This window comes from Amblyomma americanum, chromosome 9 (assembly GCF_052857255.1).
Source record: "Amblyomma americanum isolate KBUSLIRL-KWMA chromosome 9, ASM5285725v1, whole genome shotgun sequence".
NCBI classification, from domain to species: Eukaryota; Metazoa; Arthropoda; class Arachnida; order Ixodida; family Ixodidae; genus Amblyomma; species Amblyomma americanum.
In genome coordinates, this window is record NC_135505.1 from 4,479,160 (window position 1) to 4,497,245 (window position 18,086).

Consider the following 18,086-nt stretch of genomic DNA (forward strand, 5'->3'; position numbering starts at 1 on the left):
AAGAATGTTGACACGAAATGGAGAAAGCGAACTAGAAAATTGACAATCAAATATCTGGACAGCAGTAAGGGGGCAAATCAGCAATTATCGGTTAAGAAAAAGGTTAAAAGAACAGAGAGAGCTTTGTGGAGAACAGGGATGCTGACGAAATCGGCACTAGAAACATACCGGACCTTTAAACAGGAAATTGTCAAAGAAAATATCTATGATAATTGTAGGGGAAGTTCTTTGTTGTTTGAGGCCAGGACTGGAGTTTTGCGGACTAAGACGTATAGAGTCAGGTACCAGGAGATAGACACTTTGTGCATTGCGTGCGGAGAGGAGGAGGAAACAGCTGAACACTTGATACTTTTCTGTAAAGGGCTTCACCCTACAGTGGAAGGCAGCGGGGCTGACTTACCCAAGGCATTGGGGTTTAGGGATAGTGAAGGGAAAGTGGATTTTAAGAGGTTAGAAGTAACCAAGCGAAGGTTACCTGATTGGTGGCTAAAAGCAAGACAGGAGTAAAATTTCACAAGACATGGCTAGGTGGCTTGAGCCACCGCCCGATGTAAAATGTTCAGCCGTATCCATCCATCCATCCAGTCGAAGCAGCGATGAAGACGGACGAAAGGGTCTTCTAAATGAACTGTTTATTGGGCTGACTTGCACCCAAAATGGACTGAATCACTCGGCGGCGGCGCAGCGACAAGCGTGCTCGGCGGTCGTCGAACAGAATGCCGGCCGCTGTCGGCCGTTCTCAATTTAAAGCTGATAGCGACCTTTCGAGATAAAGTTACTAGAACATTCCGGAACAACGTAGAATCAGCTCTGGCTGATTGCGATCAATCGAGATAAATCTAGTCGCGTCTTGCGCAGCAAACAAAGCGATAAAGTGATGTGGCGGCAGATTTGCAAAAAGAACACACTGCAAATATTCGCGGCAATATCTTTAGCGCAACTTGACAGGGCTTTGGCCGACTCCCTGCTGACTCAAATGTTTTACGAACTTTTCGGTACGTAGATGACTTTTTAATAATTTTAAATGTGAACAATCCCGGCTTTGAAGAGGAAGTAGCCCACACGTTAGCCGTTTCTGAGGCTGGCCTAAAGCCGCTTGTTTTAACCCACGAGGTTTCCGATGGTTCGTCCCTTAGGATCTTGAACCTCAGGCTTGTTTGTTCAGATTCGCATGTGTGCTTGGTATACGTGCCGCGAGGTAAGAAAGCGCGGCTACCTTTTGCTACGGCGCACACGAATCTTGCAAAACGAGTCATTGTGAAAACCTGCCTCTCCAATGCCCTAGAAAAGTCCTGCATCCACTTAGTTGGAGACAGTTTCTGGAGGCAGATTGATCGCCTAAGGGCGAGCGGCTATCCCCCCATCTATTTTGTGCTGTGGCGGAGGGCATCCTCAAGAAGCAAAATGATGACAGTGGCAAAGTGGCAAAAGAAAAACCAGATAAAAAGAGTGTCGTCTTGCCGTATATTCACACTTTGTCCCACAATCTCAAGAAGATTGCCCGGAGAATGAACATCAACGTGGTGCTTTCAGCAACCCGAAAACTAAGCAGGCTCTGTAGGCTGACGAACCCATCAGGAGAACAAGATTCAGGCTGCAGGATACGACATGCCAACAGGTATGTTGACTGTACTGAAGGCATCGTTTATAAGATACCACTGACATGCGGCCGTTTTTACGTCAGTCAGAGTGGACGATGCGTGAACGAGCGTTTCCGAGAACAAGCCAACAATGTGAAAAAAATGCGGGAAACTTTGGCAATTCACTGCCGTGACTGTGAATATGAGGGTGGCGGTTATTGTGCTCCGGACTTGCCACAATCTGTAATTATCGACCGGCTTCCTTCGCAAATCACGAGGGAGATATTAGAGGCGCTCGAGATTGATAGGACGGGCAGTGGTTGCGTAAGGACGCCATCAATCGGCCTTTCAAAAAAGGAGATGATGTATCTGAGCGGGTATGAGTGACACGACTTTTTGTATGCTGCTGTCATTGTTAGTTTCTGTCTTCCCCCCTTTCATGTGCCTATATATCGTTCGATGTTTCCAATAAACGTCAGTTGGAAGTTAGCGCTGGTCCTTCGTCTTTCGTTGCGCCCGTGTGTTTTTTTTTCGTGGTTTTCGTCTCACATATGCTCCTATTTTCGCCGCTTACTCCGCAATTTCGACTCTATCATCGCCCCTTTAATGCGGCTTCTTGTCGGCAGCCCGAACCTCTCGTTTTGGTCACCAGCCTGTGATAACGCGTTCAGCACTTTACGTCGCCTGCTGGTCTCTCCCCCAATCTTTCGCCATTTTGATCTCGCCTGTCGCACAGAAATTCACACTGACGCGAGCGGTGTGGGCTTGGGCGCAGTTCTTCCCCAGCGAAAGCCTGGGTATCCGGAATATGTTGTCGCTTACGCCAGCCGCGGCCTCACCAAGCCGGAATCGAATTATTCTGTCAGAGAAAAAGAATGTCTCGCCATCATTTGGGCGATTGCCAAGTTCCTACCTTACATTTACGGCCGGCCTTTCTATGTCGTCACAGACCATAATGCCCTCTTCTGGCTATCCTTCCTCAAAGGTCCTTCTGGCCGACTCGCCCGCTGTGCTTTACGCCTCCAGGAGATTGATATTCAAGTCATTTATCGCTCTGGCCCGAAGCACTCGGACGCCGCCGCCCTTTCTCGTTCACCGATCCCATGCGATTCGACCTCTGCCCTCGTCTGTGCCTACTATTTCTCCTCGTTCGACGCCCCTGATATGCTCTCCGATCGGAAGGCCCCTTTGATCACCTCGCTGATCACCTTCCTGAACAATCCCTCGCCGCATTCTTCGTCCCGGACCCTTCGCCGCCAAGTCCACCACTTCGCCGTTCGTGATGGCCTATTATAACGCGGTAACTATACCTCTCCGACTGGCGGAAGTGGCTGTTGGTGATCCCTCGACACCTCCGTGCTGCCATCTGCGCTTCTTTCCACGCCGCTCCACAATGAAGCCACGCCGGTGTACTGAAAACATATGCTCGCCTTCGTCTGCGATATTACTTGCGAGGTATGTACCGCTACATACGTCAGTACATTCCGCCTGTCAACGCCTGGCACCGCCTATCAACGTCGCAAGAAACCTCCCCACTCCACCGCCGCTCCTTTGCAGCCGTTACCTTGCCCTGGCCGTCCCTTTGATCGCGTCGGCATTGATCTTTATGGCCCGCTTCCAACTACATCGGCTAACAATCGCTAGGTCATCGTGGCCGTTTACCACCTAACACGTTACGTAGAAACGTCGGCGCTCAAATCTGCTGCCGCAAACGATGCCGCTCGCTTCATTCTACACAGTCTTGTTCTTCGTCACGGCGCCCCGAAAGAGCTGCTAAGTGACTGCGGCGTGTTTTTCTCTCGGGCGCCGTCGAGGCCCAGCTAAAGCAATGCAAATCGTTCATCGCTGCACCAGCGCCTATCACCCTCAGACCAACGGCATGACAGAGCGGTCAAACCTCACACTCAGCGACATGCTCGCCATGTACGTTGACACCGCCCACTCGAACTGGGACCAAGTGCTCCCTTTCGTCACGTACGCGTTTAATACGGCTACGCCGACAACGACGGGGTTTTGTCCTTTCTTTCTCTTATATGGCCGGGAGCCTATATCCACCATGGACACCATCCTTCCCTATCGCCCAGAGCCTTCCGACACCACATCACTTTCCGAAGCTCACCTTTATGCCGAAGATAGCCGGCAGCTTGCTCGCTCTTTCACTACACAGCTCCAATGGCATCATAAGCACCGTCGAGATTCCTCGCACCCTCCCGCGTCATACCCGTCTGGCGCCCCCGTATGGTTCTGGGTGCCTTCCTCCACTCCCGGCCTCACCACGAAACTGCTTTCTCGCTATCACGGACCTTACCTCGTTGTGCAATAAACTTCTCCCGTGAATTACGTCGTTGGCCACTCGCCCCCTCTTTGGACCACCGTCACCGGGGGCGCGAAACTGTGCACGTCGAGCGCCTCAAGCCTTATTATGATCTGCCCGTGCTTTCTTCCCCGTAAGTCGCCAGGATGGCTCCTTTTTCGGCGGTGAAGTAACTGTAATGAGACCGACCGGCACAGGAGTGCAAGCAGTGTAGCGAAGTAGGCGAAGTGCAGCTGGGATTTTCGAGTGACGCCTGTCAGCGTGTCCGTCGTGTCGCCGTTCGACCAACGCCAACCGACCTGCGCATCAAATAAACACCTTTACAACGTATTTAAACGACGTGTGGACAGCCTGATAGCATTAAATCGGGAAGGGCGCCGGGCGCTGGGCCCGAACATGCCAGCGAAAAGGACCCCGACTGGAACGGCCGACCGGCTCCCTCAGATGCCCATGTATTTGTTGGTTGACAGCTCGACTCCTGACCGATGTCTGACACAAGGGACTAGAAATTGGGGTCTAGATGGACCGCAGGTATTAAAGCGACCATTTCGACATTTGCGCGACAATTTGGGGGTCCACAGTTTTTGCGCAAAAACGCCTCACTGGGCGAGCTAATGTGTCTCCTCTCGGGGGGTATATATAAACCAAGCCAAGTACTAAGCTTGTCGGAGCTGTTCCTGTTTGCTGACGTCACTTTCCGTCGGCATGTCCGGTGTGGCGACATTTTTACCGATCAGGTACAGTCACATGACCTTCCCTTGTCATAGACTTCTTGATGACAGCGCTTTTTCTCTGGGATTGCCTGCCTCCTCATGCTTATAGGCTAGTTAAGCCGTTACTTCTGCTGCTGACAATATTGATCAGTACTATCCAGTGAATCCGACTAATACACCTTTTTTTTAAGCCGAGCCGAAGTGAATACATTTCTAATGTGTTATTTCTATACTTTTAGTGCATTTTTGATATAATGTGTGTATATAATGTATATATTTAGTATTGCTTTAATGTATTTAATGTATATTTTAGTATATTTTTATGCATTACTGGTATATTTTCAGCAGATTTTTTATGTATTATATTCGTATTATAAGTACATTTTTAATGTATTTAAATATACTGAGTTGATACAAAATGCATTTTTGATGCATTTGTAAGAATGTTCAAAATCTTAGACCTAGCATTCTTAGAAAGCATTCGTATTTCAATTTAAGCATTGGGACAAAAACAAAATGCAAAATTAATGTGAAATAAATACAGTGTGTTCAAAATGCATTTTTATCACAGCCTTTTTTTGCTAAGGGGACGCTTGTTCGATGGCATACTTTGTGATAAGTGGCCTGAAGGATGACGCGTCTTCAATGCAGGCGATATGTTGGGAAGGTGGCTCCACTCAGTGGTGGTATACGTTAACAAAGGATTAAAAGGCACATTCGTTTTACAAGCTGGGATGGCAACTTTATGCGGATGAACAACACATGGTGATACGTATGATGGTATACAAAAAAAATTCCTGTTTTAGTGTCCCATAGTGAAAGAAAATGCTGTAGAAAAGACTGAGGCGGGAAATATTTCTACGAACTGCGAGATTAGTTAGAATAAGTTTAGATTTCATTAATGAAACACAAGCCGTGCGAGAATAATTCGAAAGGATGAAGCAACCTGACCGATTCTGAACAGATTATATAGCATCGATTAAAGTGATTTGTGTAGGGTCCCATATTTATGATGCATATTCTAACTTTTGCCGTATTAGTGTTTGATATAAAAGTAAATTTAAATGGGGTGGAGCCTGAAAGAAGTTTCGGCGTATGTAACCGAGGGCACGTTTGGCATTGTTAATGACATATTCTATGAGCATGCGCCAGGATAACTTGTAAGTGATGTGAACACCGCGATATTTATAAGATAAAACGGTCTCTAGTCAAACTTCATTAATCTTGTAATTTAACATTTTAGACGGAATGGCTTGGTGTGAGATGGACATATTTTTGCACTTTGATGGATTTAGTACCATACACCATCGCAGACACCAAATTAAGACGTTATCAAGATCGGACAGAAGGATGGAATTATCGTTAACGTTAGGTATTGCACGAAAAAGAAAACAGTCATGAGCAAAAAGCTTAAGGGAGGAGTTCATGCGAATTGTAAGGTCATTGATATATACCAAAAAGAGTAAAGGACCGAGAACATGCAGAGCCTTGGGGAACACCATATGTTACGGCACATGGGGATATAGTTGTTAGCTGATACAAACTGGGTGCGGTTAGTCAAGAAACATTCAATCCATTTAAGAAGTTTAGGTCAATCTTCAGGTAACTCATTTTATGAAGGAGTAAGTAATGCGATACCGTATCGAAAGCATTAGCGAAATCAAGAAAGGTGTCTGTTAGGAAACCACTATCAAAAGGCGGCGCTAAGATATTAGGGAAAGAAAAGAGTTGAGTCACGCAAGAAAAATTTTTTCGGAACCCATGCTGACAGGAGCTTAAGAAAGGGTTACTTTCCAAAAAAGACGCAAGGTTAAAATATATTATGTGCTCTAGAAGTTTACAAGGAATGCTTGTTAATGAAATAGGTCTGTAGTTAAGGGGAGAATTCGGATTACCTTGCTTGAAGAGTGGAACCACCCTCGCTACCTTGCAGTCAGCTGGCAATGCGGCGTGTTCGACAGACTGGATGAAAAGGATCGCTAAATATATGCTGCAATAAACAGAAGTGTTCTTCAAAAACTTGGAATTAATGTTGTCGACGCCGCAACTGGATGATAACTTGAGGCTCTGGATTAACGTCACAACAACAGCAAAAAATTCGATGACAATGAAAAATGGCTGACAAAATGGATGACAATCGATGACATCTGAAAGAAATTGTTCTTAAGCACTTCTGAGCAACATTACAGGACAATCAGAAAACCATTTTGCAAAGGTGAGGTTTAGGGCAGTACAACATTCGTCACTTGTCATAGCATTCCCAGCACTATCAGAAAGCTTTTTGTTCGAGCCTGGTAAACTTCCAGAGGTTAGATTGATTAGGAGAAATGAGTGACGGCAGTGTGTTATTTAGGAACACGCGTTTGGCTTTTTTGATACGTAGGCGGTAAGGTCGGAGGACATCACCGTATGCGGACCAACGTTCCGCAGCGTTTGGACGTTCTGCAAGGCGAAAAAAGCGTTTCTTCTTATTCCAAAGTTGTTTCATGGCGCCGGTAAACGACGGTGATTAGGATGTTTTGAAATTCGACGCATTGGGACGTACTTATCGACTAGTGAGGAAACTGTATTCTTAAAACCCAATTTTGGTCATCGGTTCACTCGAAGTGAGTAGGCATGCAGTTATCTGTGCAGAGTGTTATTAATTGATTTGTAGTAACCGCTGGAATAGTCTCTAATTGTCTTGATGCTACTAACTTTCTTAGCAATAAGCGCCGTTATTTTGAATTGAATAAGAAATGATCACTCAAACCGGATATGTAGGTTACACGATGTAAAAGATCAGGACCAGCAGTAAGAACTTAGTCTAACAGGTTAGATGAACTAGAATCAAACGATGTGGGCTCTGACAAGCTGTGTTAAGTTAAACTTCATGCACATGTTCCAAAGGATTGGCTGACTTCGGAAGTATCTCTGACAGTCGGAAAGGGACCGGACCAATCTATTTGGGGAAAATTAACATCACCTTACAGAAATAAAGGCAGTGAAGAGAAGTGTGTTATCAAAATGTTCAATACATCGTGTAAGTCATCGCAAAAAGATGGGGCCGCACACACAGCACGCATAGCACACATAGAATAATGCACTTTGGAAGTGAAGGTTTATGTGGACTCAAAGGATTTCAAGGGCAGTAGGGACAATGACGACGTCACATACGAGGTAATCGGCAACGGCAATCAGTACACCAACTCTGTGTTTTGAAGTCCTGTCTTGGCGGTAGATGGTGTAATTCTTTTACAGTGAAGCAATTCTGTATTGCTTATAACGTTTGAAACCCAAGCCTCCATTAACACCAGCACATCGGCAGCGCATGCATCAATTACAGACGATAGATCATGGCGTTTGTTCACAATACTCCGGATGTTTGTGAAGGCAAACGATAGATTCCGACGGACGACATTAGGAGCACGTTTTTGGGTTAGGATAAAGATGTACCTGCATAGGTGCGGGCAGTGTCTGATGAAGGCCCGGCTGGACTGCTGTCACTTAATGGCTCTATTTCGCACATGCTGTCGGTGTCCGCTGAGTAAACATAACATTTATTGCCGATTTGAAGCTTGTTATACCGTGCTGAAAATTTTTTGCTGCTTTGAGTACAAAAATCCAAAAGCTTTTATCACACATTTCTGGTCGCTTTGCAAACATCTTCACGCACGGTTACCTTGGAAGCTTTCAACTTATTTTTTGAGGCAAGAATAGGCTCCCTAAGTTTAATTGACACAAATTTAGCAATAATGGGACGACATTTGTCAGGGGCAAAGCGGCCGAGTCTATGGGCTCGAGTTAATCGTTCGTCGCTCTCGTCCAAACCAAAGTTAAACGCGGTATTTTTTTTTTGCTCAGATTCCGCCCATGTCGTTTGACAACTATCGTCCATACCATCGAATATTAAGTTCTGTCAGCGTGAACGATCTTCAAATTCGTTCAGACTTTATTCAAATGCTACAATATGCGCAAAACGTTCGACCTGCTGGACCTCAGATGTGCGAAAATTGTTTTGCACTGCTGTAAGACGACCATCAATATCTGCAATCTGAAGCTTCATTGAATTTTGGGCCGCCTTACCTTTATTAAGCGCGGTCTTGACTTCGTCGTGCCTAGAATTCATTTCGTCATGCAAAGATTTTATTAGTGAGATGAATTCACTCTATTGCTGGGAATAGAGGGTCCTTAGAGGGTCCAGGATTCATTTCTACGTCACCGGTCATCATTAACCACTTCTCGACATGAACGCAATCATACGTAAAAGAGAGCAACACTTGTGAGCATGTAAGTACTAGCCAAAAATATCGTCAGATTTTTTGCAAAACAGTTCAGGAGCTGAGCCTACCTGCACCAAGAAACGAAATGACGTTTGATGTATGTTCGCTGTTGCCGTACTTCCATGCCCACTAAGAGGATTCCAGGTGTGCCGACTTCTTAAGTAGTGTGCCGGAGATGATGCATCAGTCATTGCCGATGTCGTGGCCAAGGTGGGCTGCGGCAAGTAATCTTCAAAAAATGGGCCGTTCCCTCGCAGCAAAGCGGTCCGACTGGCGGTCAATCGAAAAACTGGAGGCTGTAATCCGGCGTCAGCAGCAATGGACGCAACTGCGCAGTCGTGGCGCCGAAACTATGATTCCACGGGGCAAGCAGGATCAAGATCTGTACCAAGAAACGAAATCGCGTTTGATGCATGTTCGCTGTTGCCGTACTTCCATGCCCACTTCCATGCCATAATAGTATAATTCTCACAACATGTGCAGGTGTATGATACTATCATGTCACTTTTGTCTCCTTAGAATGTTGTTTTACAATTTACTTATTAGTCCTGTTTTCAATTACAGAGCTACTGAGTTACCAAAATTAAATTCCTGTGCTTAGTAGCTTTCACTTTTTGCTAGTCTTTTGTGAGAAAATTCGAAGAAAGACACCGAAATTTTGTCTGCAGTTGTTACTAGACTCTAAAGTTTGCTCTAAATAAACCACATTAATTCTAAATCACTGCACTCGATGCCCATTGAGGAGATGCAGTAAAACCTCGATAATTACAAATCCCGGGTAATTACGGAGGTTCGATAAATTCTACTGCAAATTTGACCATATACATTAAAGCACTGGCTTGCACCAGGCCGGTTAATTCGATGATCTGGAATGCTTATATTATGGAGAAAAAAAGAAAACTTAGGAGAGGGTGTGGCGTCACTCTGCCAAGCTTTGCAAGCCAAGTGCTCAAGAAACCATTCCCTCCTCCTGTATTGCGCTTTCCTAGTCAGACCCTAATGTTTTGGCATCGGTGTCTTTTGGCGTGCCATGGCGTAGGCGTCTACAGCAAGGAGGTTGGCCTACAGTCAGTTTGCCGCGCTGGTCCAAGCATGAGCGCGCACAACGGTGATGGATTTCGTCGTTTGCTATCACATGGTGTGAACGCATGGGGGAGCGACTCTCGCCTTTTAACTTTTTATGACAAGGCTTGAAGGTTGTCACAAGACGCTCTCTCCTGAGTTTTTTTTTCCCTCCACGGCTTATATGCAGGAATGCCCGATCCCAATGTCATCGCAAACCGGTGAAGTAATGCCTGGCAAGAGTGGCAGATCGGGCTAGTTGGTAATTCATTATGGGAGACAGCGCGAACAGAGACAAGGACGAAGATGACAAAAGAAGCCAGGCGCACTTATATATCACCTGTTATCCAGAGATAAGCTGCATGAGCTAGAGCGTCAACCTAATCACCAAACACGAGAAAGAGCAGAGGGGGATTTTTCAGTGAGATTAAAAACCTATGAAGGTGAACATATCAACACGTGCCGAGGTATGGGCTAACAACAATGCATTATGACATGAGAATACAGATCTGCATGAAAGATGTTAATGAAAAAGAAGAAGTGCGTAACAACATGAAAATATGACTAACAAAAAATTTCTAACAAACAAAGAAAAAAAAGGGAGACGGGGGAAAAACCGTGTAAAGGGCGGCAGAAAAAGTTAAAGGCACATTAAAACTTCTAAAACCAACTAAAATACATAGGAGCGAATGTTGTCTCCTTTCTCCTGGGAACGTCTTTTTTTTAGCGCACAGCCTCCAGAAATGAATATGTACCACCTAGCCCGTCAGAGAGTCTTAATAAGGACGAAGAAAGACAAGACACCACAGCGCTGACTTCAGCTGGTTTTTTTATTGCAGAAAGGGGCGCTATTAAGTAATGGCTGCTCAGAGCCATGAGGTAACGCTGCAGAGCGATGCCGATGCTTAACATGCGAAGCGCCCCATCCTCAGTATTCCCAGCGCAAAAAAAAAACCAATTACACAAACGATAATAGATATAAAGAAAGACTGTACAGCTCAAGGAAAAATATCTTCCGGAATATTTTTTGTATGAGGCATCATAGAATGGAATTCACTGCCCGTGTTTGCTGTGGGATGAAGTACTCCCGGTTTGTTTTTTAAAGCATTGTATTCCTCGCAATAATGCCATAAGCGCTGAGGGTTTTAATTGAATAGAGAATAAAAAATGTGCCGTATTTACACTAATGTAGGAGGACTTATTTTTTTATTCGAAATTCTGAAGTGGGGCTTTACTTACAATCCAAATGAAAGCATGGCACCGGAAATAAAGGCGAGACAAATTAGGCATCAGGGATGCTAAAGCGTGGTTGCATTTTTGCTGCAAGGCTACGTCGCATCCCTCTTGGGGCTGGCGCTGAGCAGGTGCTCTGTTAACGCGCAGAACCGGCACCCCCTCCCTGTGCAACGCGGCACTACTGATCGCGGTTTGATAACGCTATCGTATTCTGCTCTTATGTGCAAAGCTTAAGTGTCCTTCAAGTTTTTTTTACTTTAAACTGCGCACTTGGCGCTGAACGGAGTGTCGTTAGTTGGAGGAAGGGCTGCTGTTCCAATCGCGGCGCCACCACAACTCGGAACGGGAGCTGTTCCCGGGAGTGTCTGTAGCTGACGGAAGAGCCGACAGCGCTCACGCGTAGTTTTTCTTTGGCTTTGACGCATTTGACGACTACCCGCCATTTTTTACCAGTTTCTAATGTGTGCTTCGTCAATCGTCATTTGTGATCCGGGCCCAGTAAGCGTCCGGTGCTCGTTCATGGCTACATTCAAGATGGCTGTCATTCTTTACTCCGAAGAAACGAACTGCGCGCAAGTTCGGCGTCTCGGAACGGGTCGCCTGGAACGGGTGATACTAGTGTGGTGGCTGCAGCCAGGCAAAATTTTGAGCTGTTCCACGCTATTTCGCGATGCGGCTGTTTGCAAAGTGTGGAATTTCTTGGCCAGAACGATTGGCCGTGGCCTGGGCACTTAGCAAGTTTCGCCCTTATCTCTATGGCCACCCTTTTGACGATGTCATGACCACCATGCTCTCTGTTGGCTCTCTTCATTCCCTCCAGCCGCCTGGATCGATGGGCTCTCTGTCTACAAGAATATAACATACGCGTCGTCTGCTGATCGAGCCACAAGCATCAGAATGATCATGCTCTATCCCGCTCCCCGCTACCGGCCGAGATTGCCAGTCCCTCTGGTCTCGAATCCGCTGCGCTTTCGCTCAGTATCTGTGACATGCCTTCCCAGGAGCATAAAGATCAGTGGATTGTCCCTCTTCTGGACTTTCTCTCCGACCCATCAACGGTTTCAGCTTCATGCACCCTTCGTTATCAAGCTTCACATTTGCAATTTTTTTATAATCTGCTTTCTCGACACAACTGTAACTATATCGCCATCGGCGTAGGCGTAGAAAAAAATGTTAAATGAGTATCTTTAACACAGTATTATTGCGTAACAACGCTACGCCAGGTCTAACCGCCCGTCGCGTATGCCGTGCTACCCCCGCCCCCCGCGTATGCCGTGCTCCCTCCCCCGATAGACGGAGCTGCGCTTGGCAGGTGGTGTGACGTCAACACTCTCCGTTTATAAGAACAGAAAGTTGGGCTAGTTGGTGTGGATTCATACTTGACAGCTGTTGTGTCTCCTCGTTCGCTTTTGTCCTCGTTTTTTTGCGCTGTCAAGTATGAACTCTCCGTTTCTATGACGACGCGTGACGTCAGCTTGCTCCCCGCCGCAGCTAGAAGGGAGCCGCTCGTCGCGTGCGCCGTGGTCCCCGAGCCGGTGCCACACCTAACAGGTGGTCTCTCCGTTGTTATGACGACCTCCTCGCCTTGTGCTCGCTCCGTGGCGGCTTCACTGGGATAATTAGCGGTGCGCTACGCGTTGGTTGATCAGTCTTTCCATTGAAGTTACCGACGAAGAGTCTATATCTGAATCTATTTGTTCTACTGCTTCGGAACAGTTAAATTCTAAGGGGAAAGCTAAGCAAGCTTTCGCAATTCAACCGCGTTTAACCAAAGCCATACCACAGCCAATTTTTATTTACACAGACTCGCTAAATGTGCTTACAGTCTTTCACACTTAAAATGGGTCAATCCACTGCTTGGTGACATTTGTGTACAACATAACAACAGTCATAGCTCAACGACAAAACATAAGACTCTGCTGGATGCCTAGTCATGTCGGCGTAAAAGGCAATGAAAGAGCAATTGTGCGCGCTGCTCAAACTCGTGTTGTCTGTCTTATTCTGTGTCCTTGTTTTTGCGCTTTTACGTTCAGCATAAAAAACCAACTCTCCCAAACGCGGTCATTATTGAAGTTTCACTGTATTTTCATGTGATGAACTTTCTCTGGAGACAGTTTTGTCAGGGAAGCAAGTAAACACTTGACAGTCTGGCAGTTTATTGGCGAGAGGTGGGCCTTGAAATGATAAAAAAAAACGAAAATCTCAATTTTCCAAAAATGGCATATATGGGATCAATACACTCTAGGTTCCTGCTTAAAAAGTTTCAAGGTCCAAATTCGACCTCTAGCAATTAAAATATTTTTATATGTCATGCCTATGAAGCCCGCAAATGACGATTGCAGAGATAATTGCGGCAGAACTTCAACCCGTCGCTTCCCATGACCGCCTCCTCGATGGCCGCCATTTTGGTTTTGTTTAAAACTGGGCCTCTTACCCGCTGCCTGGTAGTACTCACTGCTGTGAAATTTTCTTTGTAACATCTGCATTCCGCTGTTTTTTGAGGCGTCTACAACGGCCTCCGAGTGACTGGTACGCGCAGTTCAAACGTGATTTTCTCAGCTTCGTGTTTTTTGTCATCATGTCTAGCCTTACCAAAGTTTTTATTATGTTCTTGTGGTGCAATTCTTATACCTTAGAATTCAGAAAAAAGTAAACTGTGGAGATAAGTTGTTTTTCTTTGACTGAATCAAATATTTGGGAGGCATAATTTCACCTAACTATACTTCATACTCATGCTGCTTCAAAAAAAATTTAACATTTTGACGTGATAATAAACTTTAAAAGCAATATAATTAGCGTAGCTTCAGATGGCAGGCCCTTGGCTACAGCCCCTGTGACAATTCCCCAAGGCAGCAGACGCCAAGGACACCGCAGGTGCCTTCTCAACAGCCCAAGCTGCACGGGAAAAAAGGGAGAGGGAAAGATAATAAACGCTCCCCCGCTTTTCAAGGAGAGGGGCCAGTCTGACTCCCGCCAGCAACGTGTACCGTCGTTTTACGGGGCGCTCTCCCCGCGCCCTCGTTAGGGCACGTCGGTGACCCGTTCCGGCATTCGCTTCTATGCTCACCCCCTTACAATACTATAAAAGCCCCATTCAATTGAGACCAAAAATGTAGAATGAAAGTGTCTTAACAACCCGTATGAATTTAACTAATTATACTTCAGTTTTTTTTTTGCTATATTATGGAAACTGGTAGACAAATACTGAAACTAATTATGTTGTTGAAAACAGAAAGAAGAAACACATATACACACCTAATTTCGTTACAATATCTTAAATAATAAAAATGTTCATTTCAAGACGGCATCTCCCTTAAACATTGCACACTTGATGTCTGCCCGGAGCCCAACGGCCATTTTGCTCTAGTGTAATCTTGGTGTTTACTACCTTCCTTATCTGTGTCATCTGCCGATATTGTAGTGCCCGACATAAAAGGGTTTAAGGTTCATGTGACAGAGCCATCAAAGCTGCTAAAACAATGTTTTAAAAAAATGTGTCCGCTTTTGTACTTGTCCTGCATAGATGGGGCTGCAGACGAGACGCCGTTGCTCAGCGAATGCAAAGGGACACTTTGTACGCGTGAGCACACATGTTTATTCAGGATAACAAATTTCCAATCTAGCCTTTTTTTACTGCAGTGCCATACTGTTGTGTGCCGTAACTCATTTCTAGAAAAAAACTCAAAGCAGTAGCTGAGTGTGAAAGTTGTGATCCACATTGCAGCGCATGCTGAAACACCTCAAGGAGAAGAAGGACGTTGGTTTCTTCACCTCCATTGCTGGCCTGATGAACTCGTGCAGGTGTGTGGTCTTAGAGCACAGTCACAACAGAATAGGCATGCTATGCTGCCCATGAAACTCTTGAGGCAATAGAAGCAGGGAGTCTGCTGAATGAGCCTTTCCCTCCTCCGATTACACAGTGTGCTGGACCTGGACGCTTTCGAGCGCACCCAGAAGGCCGAGGGACTGGGCGTGGGCTCTGAGGGGACGGCAGGCGAGAAGAACATGCACGATGCCGACTTCACCTGTGCCCTGTTCCGCTTCCTTCAGCTGCTCTGCGAGGGCCACAACCTGGGTAAGAGATCCTCTCTTGCTGGCGGGTGAAGACATCTCAATTTGCTGTGTTGAGGTGTTCTCGCCAATCTGCAAGAAATGCATGCCTCCTTTTGTGGATACAGACAAGCCTGGCCGTAACGAATCAGCATGCTCCACTAGAATTTGTTCAGTAGTGCAGAACGTGGTTGCGACGAATTTCAGCATCATGTTCACAATGTATTAAATTGTGAACAGCCTAATGTCGGTGCGCTAACATAAAACGAAGCCCTGCTGCTAACCACGCGTAATTTTCGCCTAAGGCATTTCACCGGCAAGCCATCCACAACCTGTCATAAAGCTCTCAGCATTCAAGATTCAGTGACTGTCACCGTCCTGCTGTAGCATGGGGCCAGAGACGGGTAGATTTCCTACACAGATATCAAGAAGCTACAGATGCAGGGCTTGTTCCACTGCTGCATCCTAGTCCGGCTTGCGATTGCGACGACTGTCAGCATTCGGTCATTCTCTGATGGTCGACTTGTTTTTTTCATGAATGTGCTCCAAAACACCTTGACCTCAACCGCTACACATGACTTGTTTTCGCCGTGCTGAACTTAATAAATAATCTCTCTTCGTCGGAAAGCAGCAAGGCATCCCATTGCTGCCCCACTGTTGTTTTGACCACACAGCACACTCACCACAAGGCTAGCAGGGTGGAGAGCTGAAGGGTGCTACAGTAAATCTGGAATCGGCTGCAACGTATGGGAACTGTGGGAACAGCAATGCAGCAGCCGCAGGAGCAAAGGAAAGCATGGAGAATGAAAAAGAGGGAGTGGTGTCTCCAATGTCGCATGGCCTTTGACAGCCCCTCCCGCTTTCATAAAGCTTGATTGGCCCGGCGCTGCTTACATGTTTGATTTAGTTGTGAATAGCTGCTGAGAAGGGCCTCTGCAAGGCGAGGCAGCGCAGAGGCTCAGATTTGAAACCGGGCCGCTTTTGCTCTCTCTCTCTCCTTGTCCGTTGGCGACAGCCCTGCGGACTAACACAAGAGGCAAGACTGCCGGAAGCTGGCAGCCATGCATGCTGATCGATTGCATGCATGTGCAGTTCATTATAAAAGGTATACGTTTCACATCGATAATAAGAAAAGAGCTTCAGCTGTTTGTTTACAAAGTAATGCATAATTTACCCTACTGGAGCTTGTTATGTTAAGGTTTGACTTTACGGCAAGGAAACAGAAGTTCAAAATTGGATTCCAAGATGGTGTTTTTAACGCAGGCTCTGCACAGTTATGCAAAATAGCAAATGTTTCTGACATCTTCGTTTGTCAAAATCTCTCAACATTCTGCAGAGGTGAGAGTGGTCTTGCTCATCTTATGGCTCCTGAGTGCACAATTTGCTTGTGGATTATTACTTCTCTCACTTCGGGACGCGTGCACGAGAAAAGGAAATCACAAGGACGATGCTCCGGCGTCGTCCTTGTGATTTCCTTTTCTTGTGTCCTGTTCTGCTGATTTCTCTACCAGGTGCCATGCACCAACTGGCCCAACAAGCTACGCTTCTACAATTCTCTTATTTCGTTTCTTCCTGTCTCCTGTGTTTTTCAGAGTTTCAGAACTACCTGAGGACCCAAGCTGGGAACACAACCACTGTGAACGTTGTCATCAGTACTGTGGATTACTTGCTTAGGCTGCAGGTATGCAACCAATGCGTTATTGTTATTATTCCTTTAGGAACTAAGAGTCGCTGGCTGATTTTTTGGGCCCAGCGGAGCCTGGAAAATGGTGCAAATTTTCAAACTGTGCGAAAAATCTGACTACTTCAAAAAAATCACTTTGCTGTTAAAATCCCGTTTCAAAAATTGCAAACTTCAGAGATTCCCGCATTCTGTTTGCAAACAATTATGCTAGTAGTATGCGTGCAAGTGAGAGTCAAGCTTTATTCATAATCGCGCTACTTCACGTCAACAGTGTCACACTGTGCGACGTGGCTGCACCATGTGCGGCTTGTGCACGCTGGACGCGTTTTCAGCACTAACGCACGCACCCCGATGGCAACAAAGAACGCGAGATAACTCAAGGGACAATGATAACCATGTAGTAGGGGTGCGCGAATATTCGAAATTTCGAATACGAATAGACCGGTTTCACAAAACCGACTGCGCATGCACACGTTATCGGAAGTAGCCAAGCGCCAGCGCCATCTTGGTAGTAGTCCTTCGTGGTGTCATCTGCACGACAGCTCACTTTGCTTGGCACTTTGATTGGTATTATATCCGGTCGCAGTAGCTTTCCGCCGTTTCATTTATCGTGTTGACGTAAAGGAAACAGAGGCACCACTACGAAGTTTTGATGGGTGCAGTGCTAATCACAGCAACAGTCGCTGCAGGGAGTGCAGTGACCGCAGAAGTGATGCTGCAATTGTTATTGAAGATGAACTTGCTTTGGGGCTGGTTGGTTCATGATTGAAGTTCTGAAAGGCGCAAAAGACACACACACACAGGAAAAAAGGGGGATGAAACAAAGGCGCTCTTTGTGTCATCCCCCTTTTTTCCTGTATGTGTGTCTTTTGCGCCTTTCAGAGCTTGTTATTGAACCTTGTCGTTAAAGGTGTTGCAGGTGGCGATGAAAACGTGCTTGACCATCCCTTTTTCTCATTTTGCAAACAGAAGATTTCTACGCATAGCGAAGAACGCGTTTTATCGTCTTGAGACAGTATTTACACTTCTTGCCACTTCATTTTACCATGCGCGTTCTCGTTGTGTCCATCTACGCAATCACTATAGCCGTGTCACAGTACGTTTGCTCTTTATTTTTTCATCACAGTCCTTTTTAAAACTGTCCGTGCAGCAGACTTATTTTATTCATATAAGCATATAACTTCA

The 18,086-nt window shown here is 46.0% G+C and overlaps 1 protein-coding gene across 1 annotated transcript in view; it reads left to right on the forward strand.

Annotated features, from left to right (window-relative positions):
* RyR (Ryanodine receptor) overlaps nucleotides 1-18,086 on the forward strand; it is a 1,185,515-nt gene that overhangs the window by 896,596 nt on the left and 270,833 nt on the right. Inside the window, 3 exon segments of the mRNA XM_077638630.1 lie at nucleotides 14,892-14,968; nucleotides 15,088-15,242; nucleotides 16,810-16,898. Coding sequence (XP_077494756.1) covers nucleotides 14,892-14,968; nucleotides 15,088-15,242; nucleotides 16,810-16,898 — 321 coding nt within the window.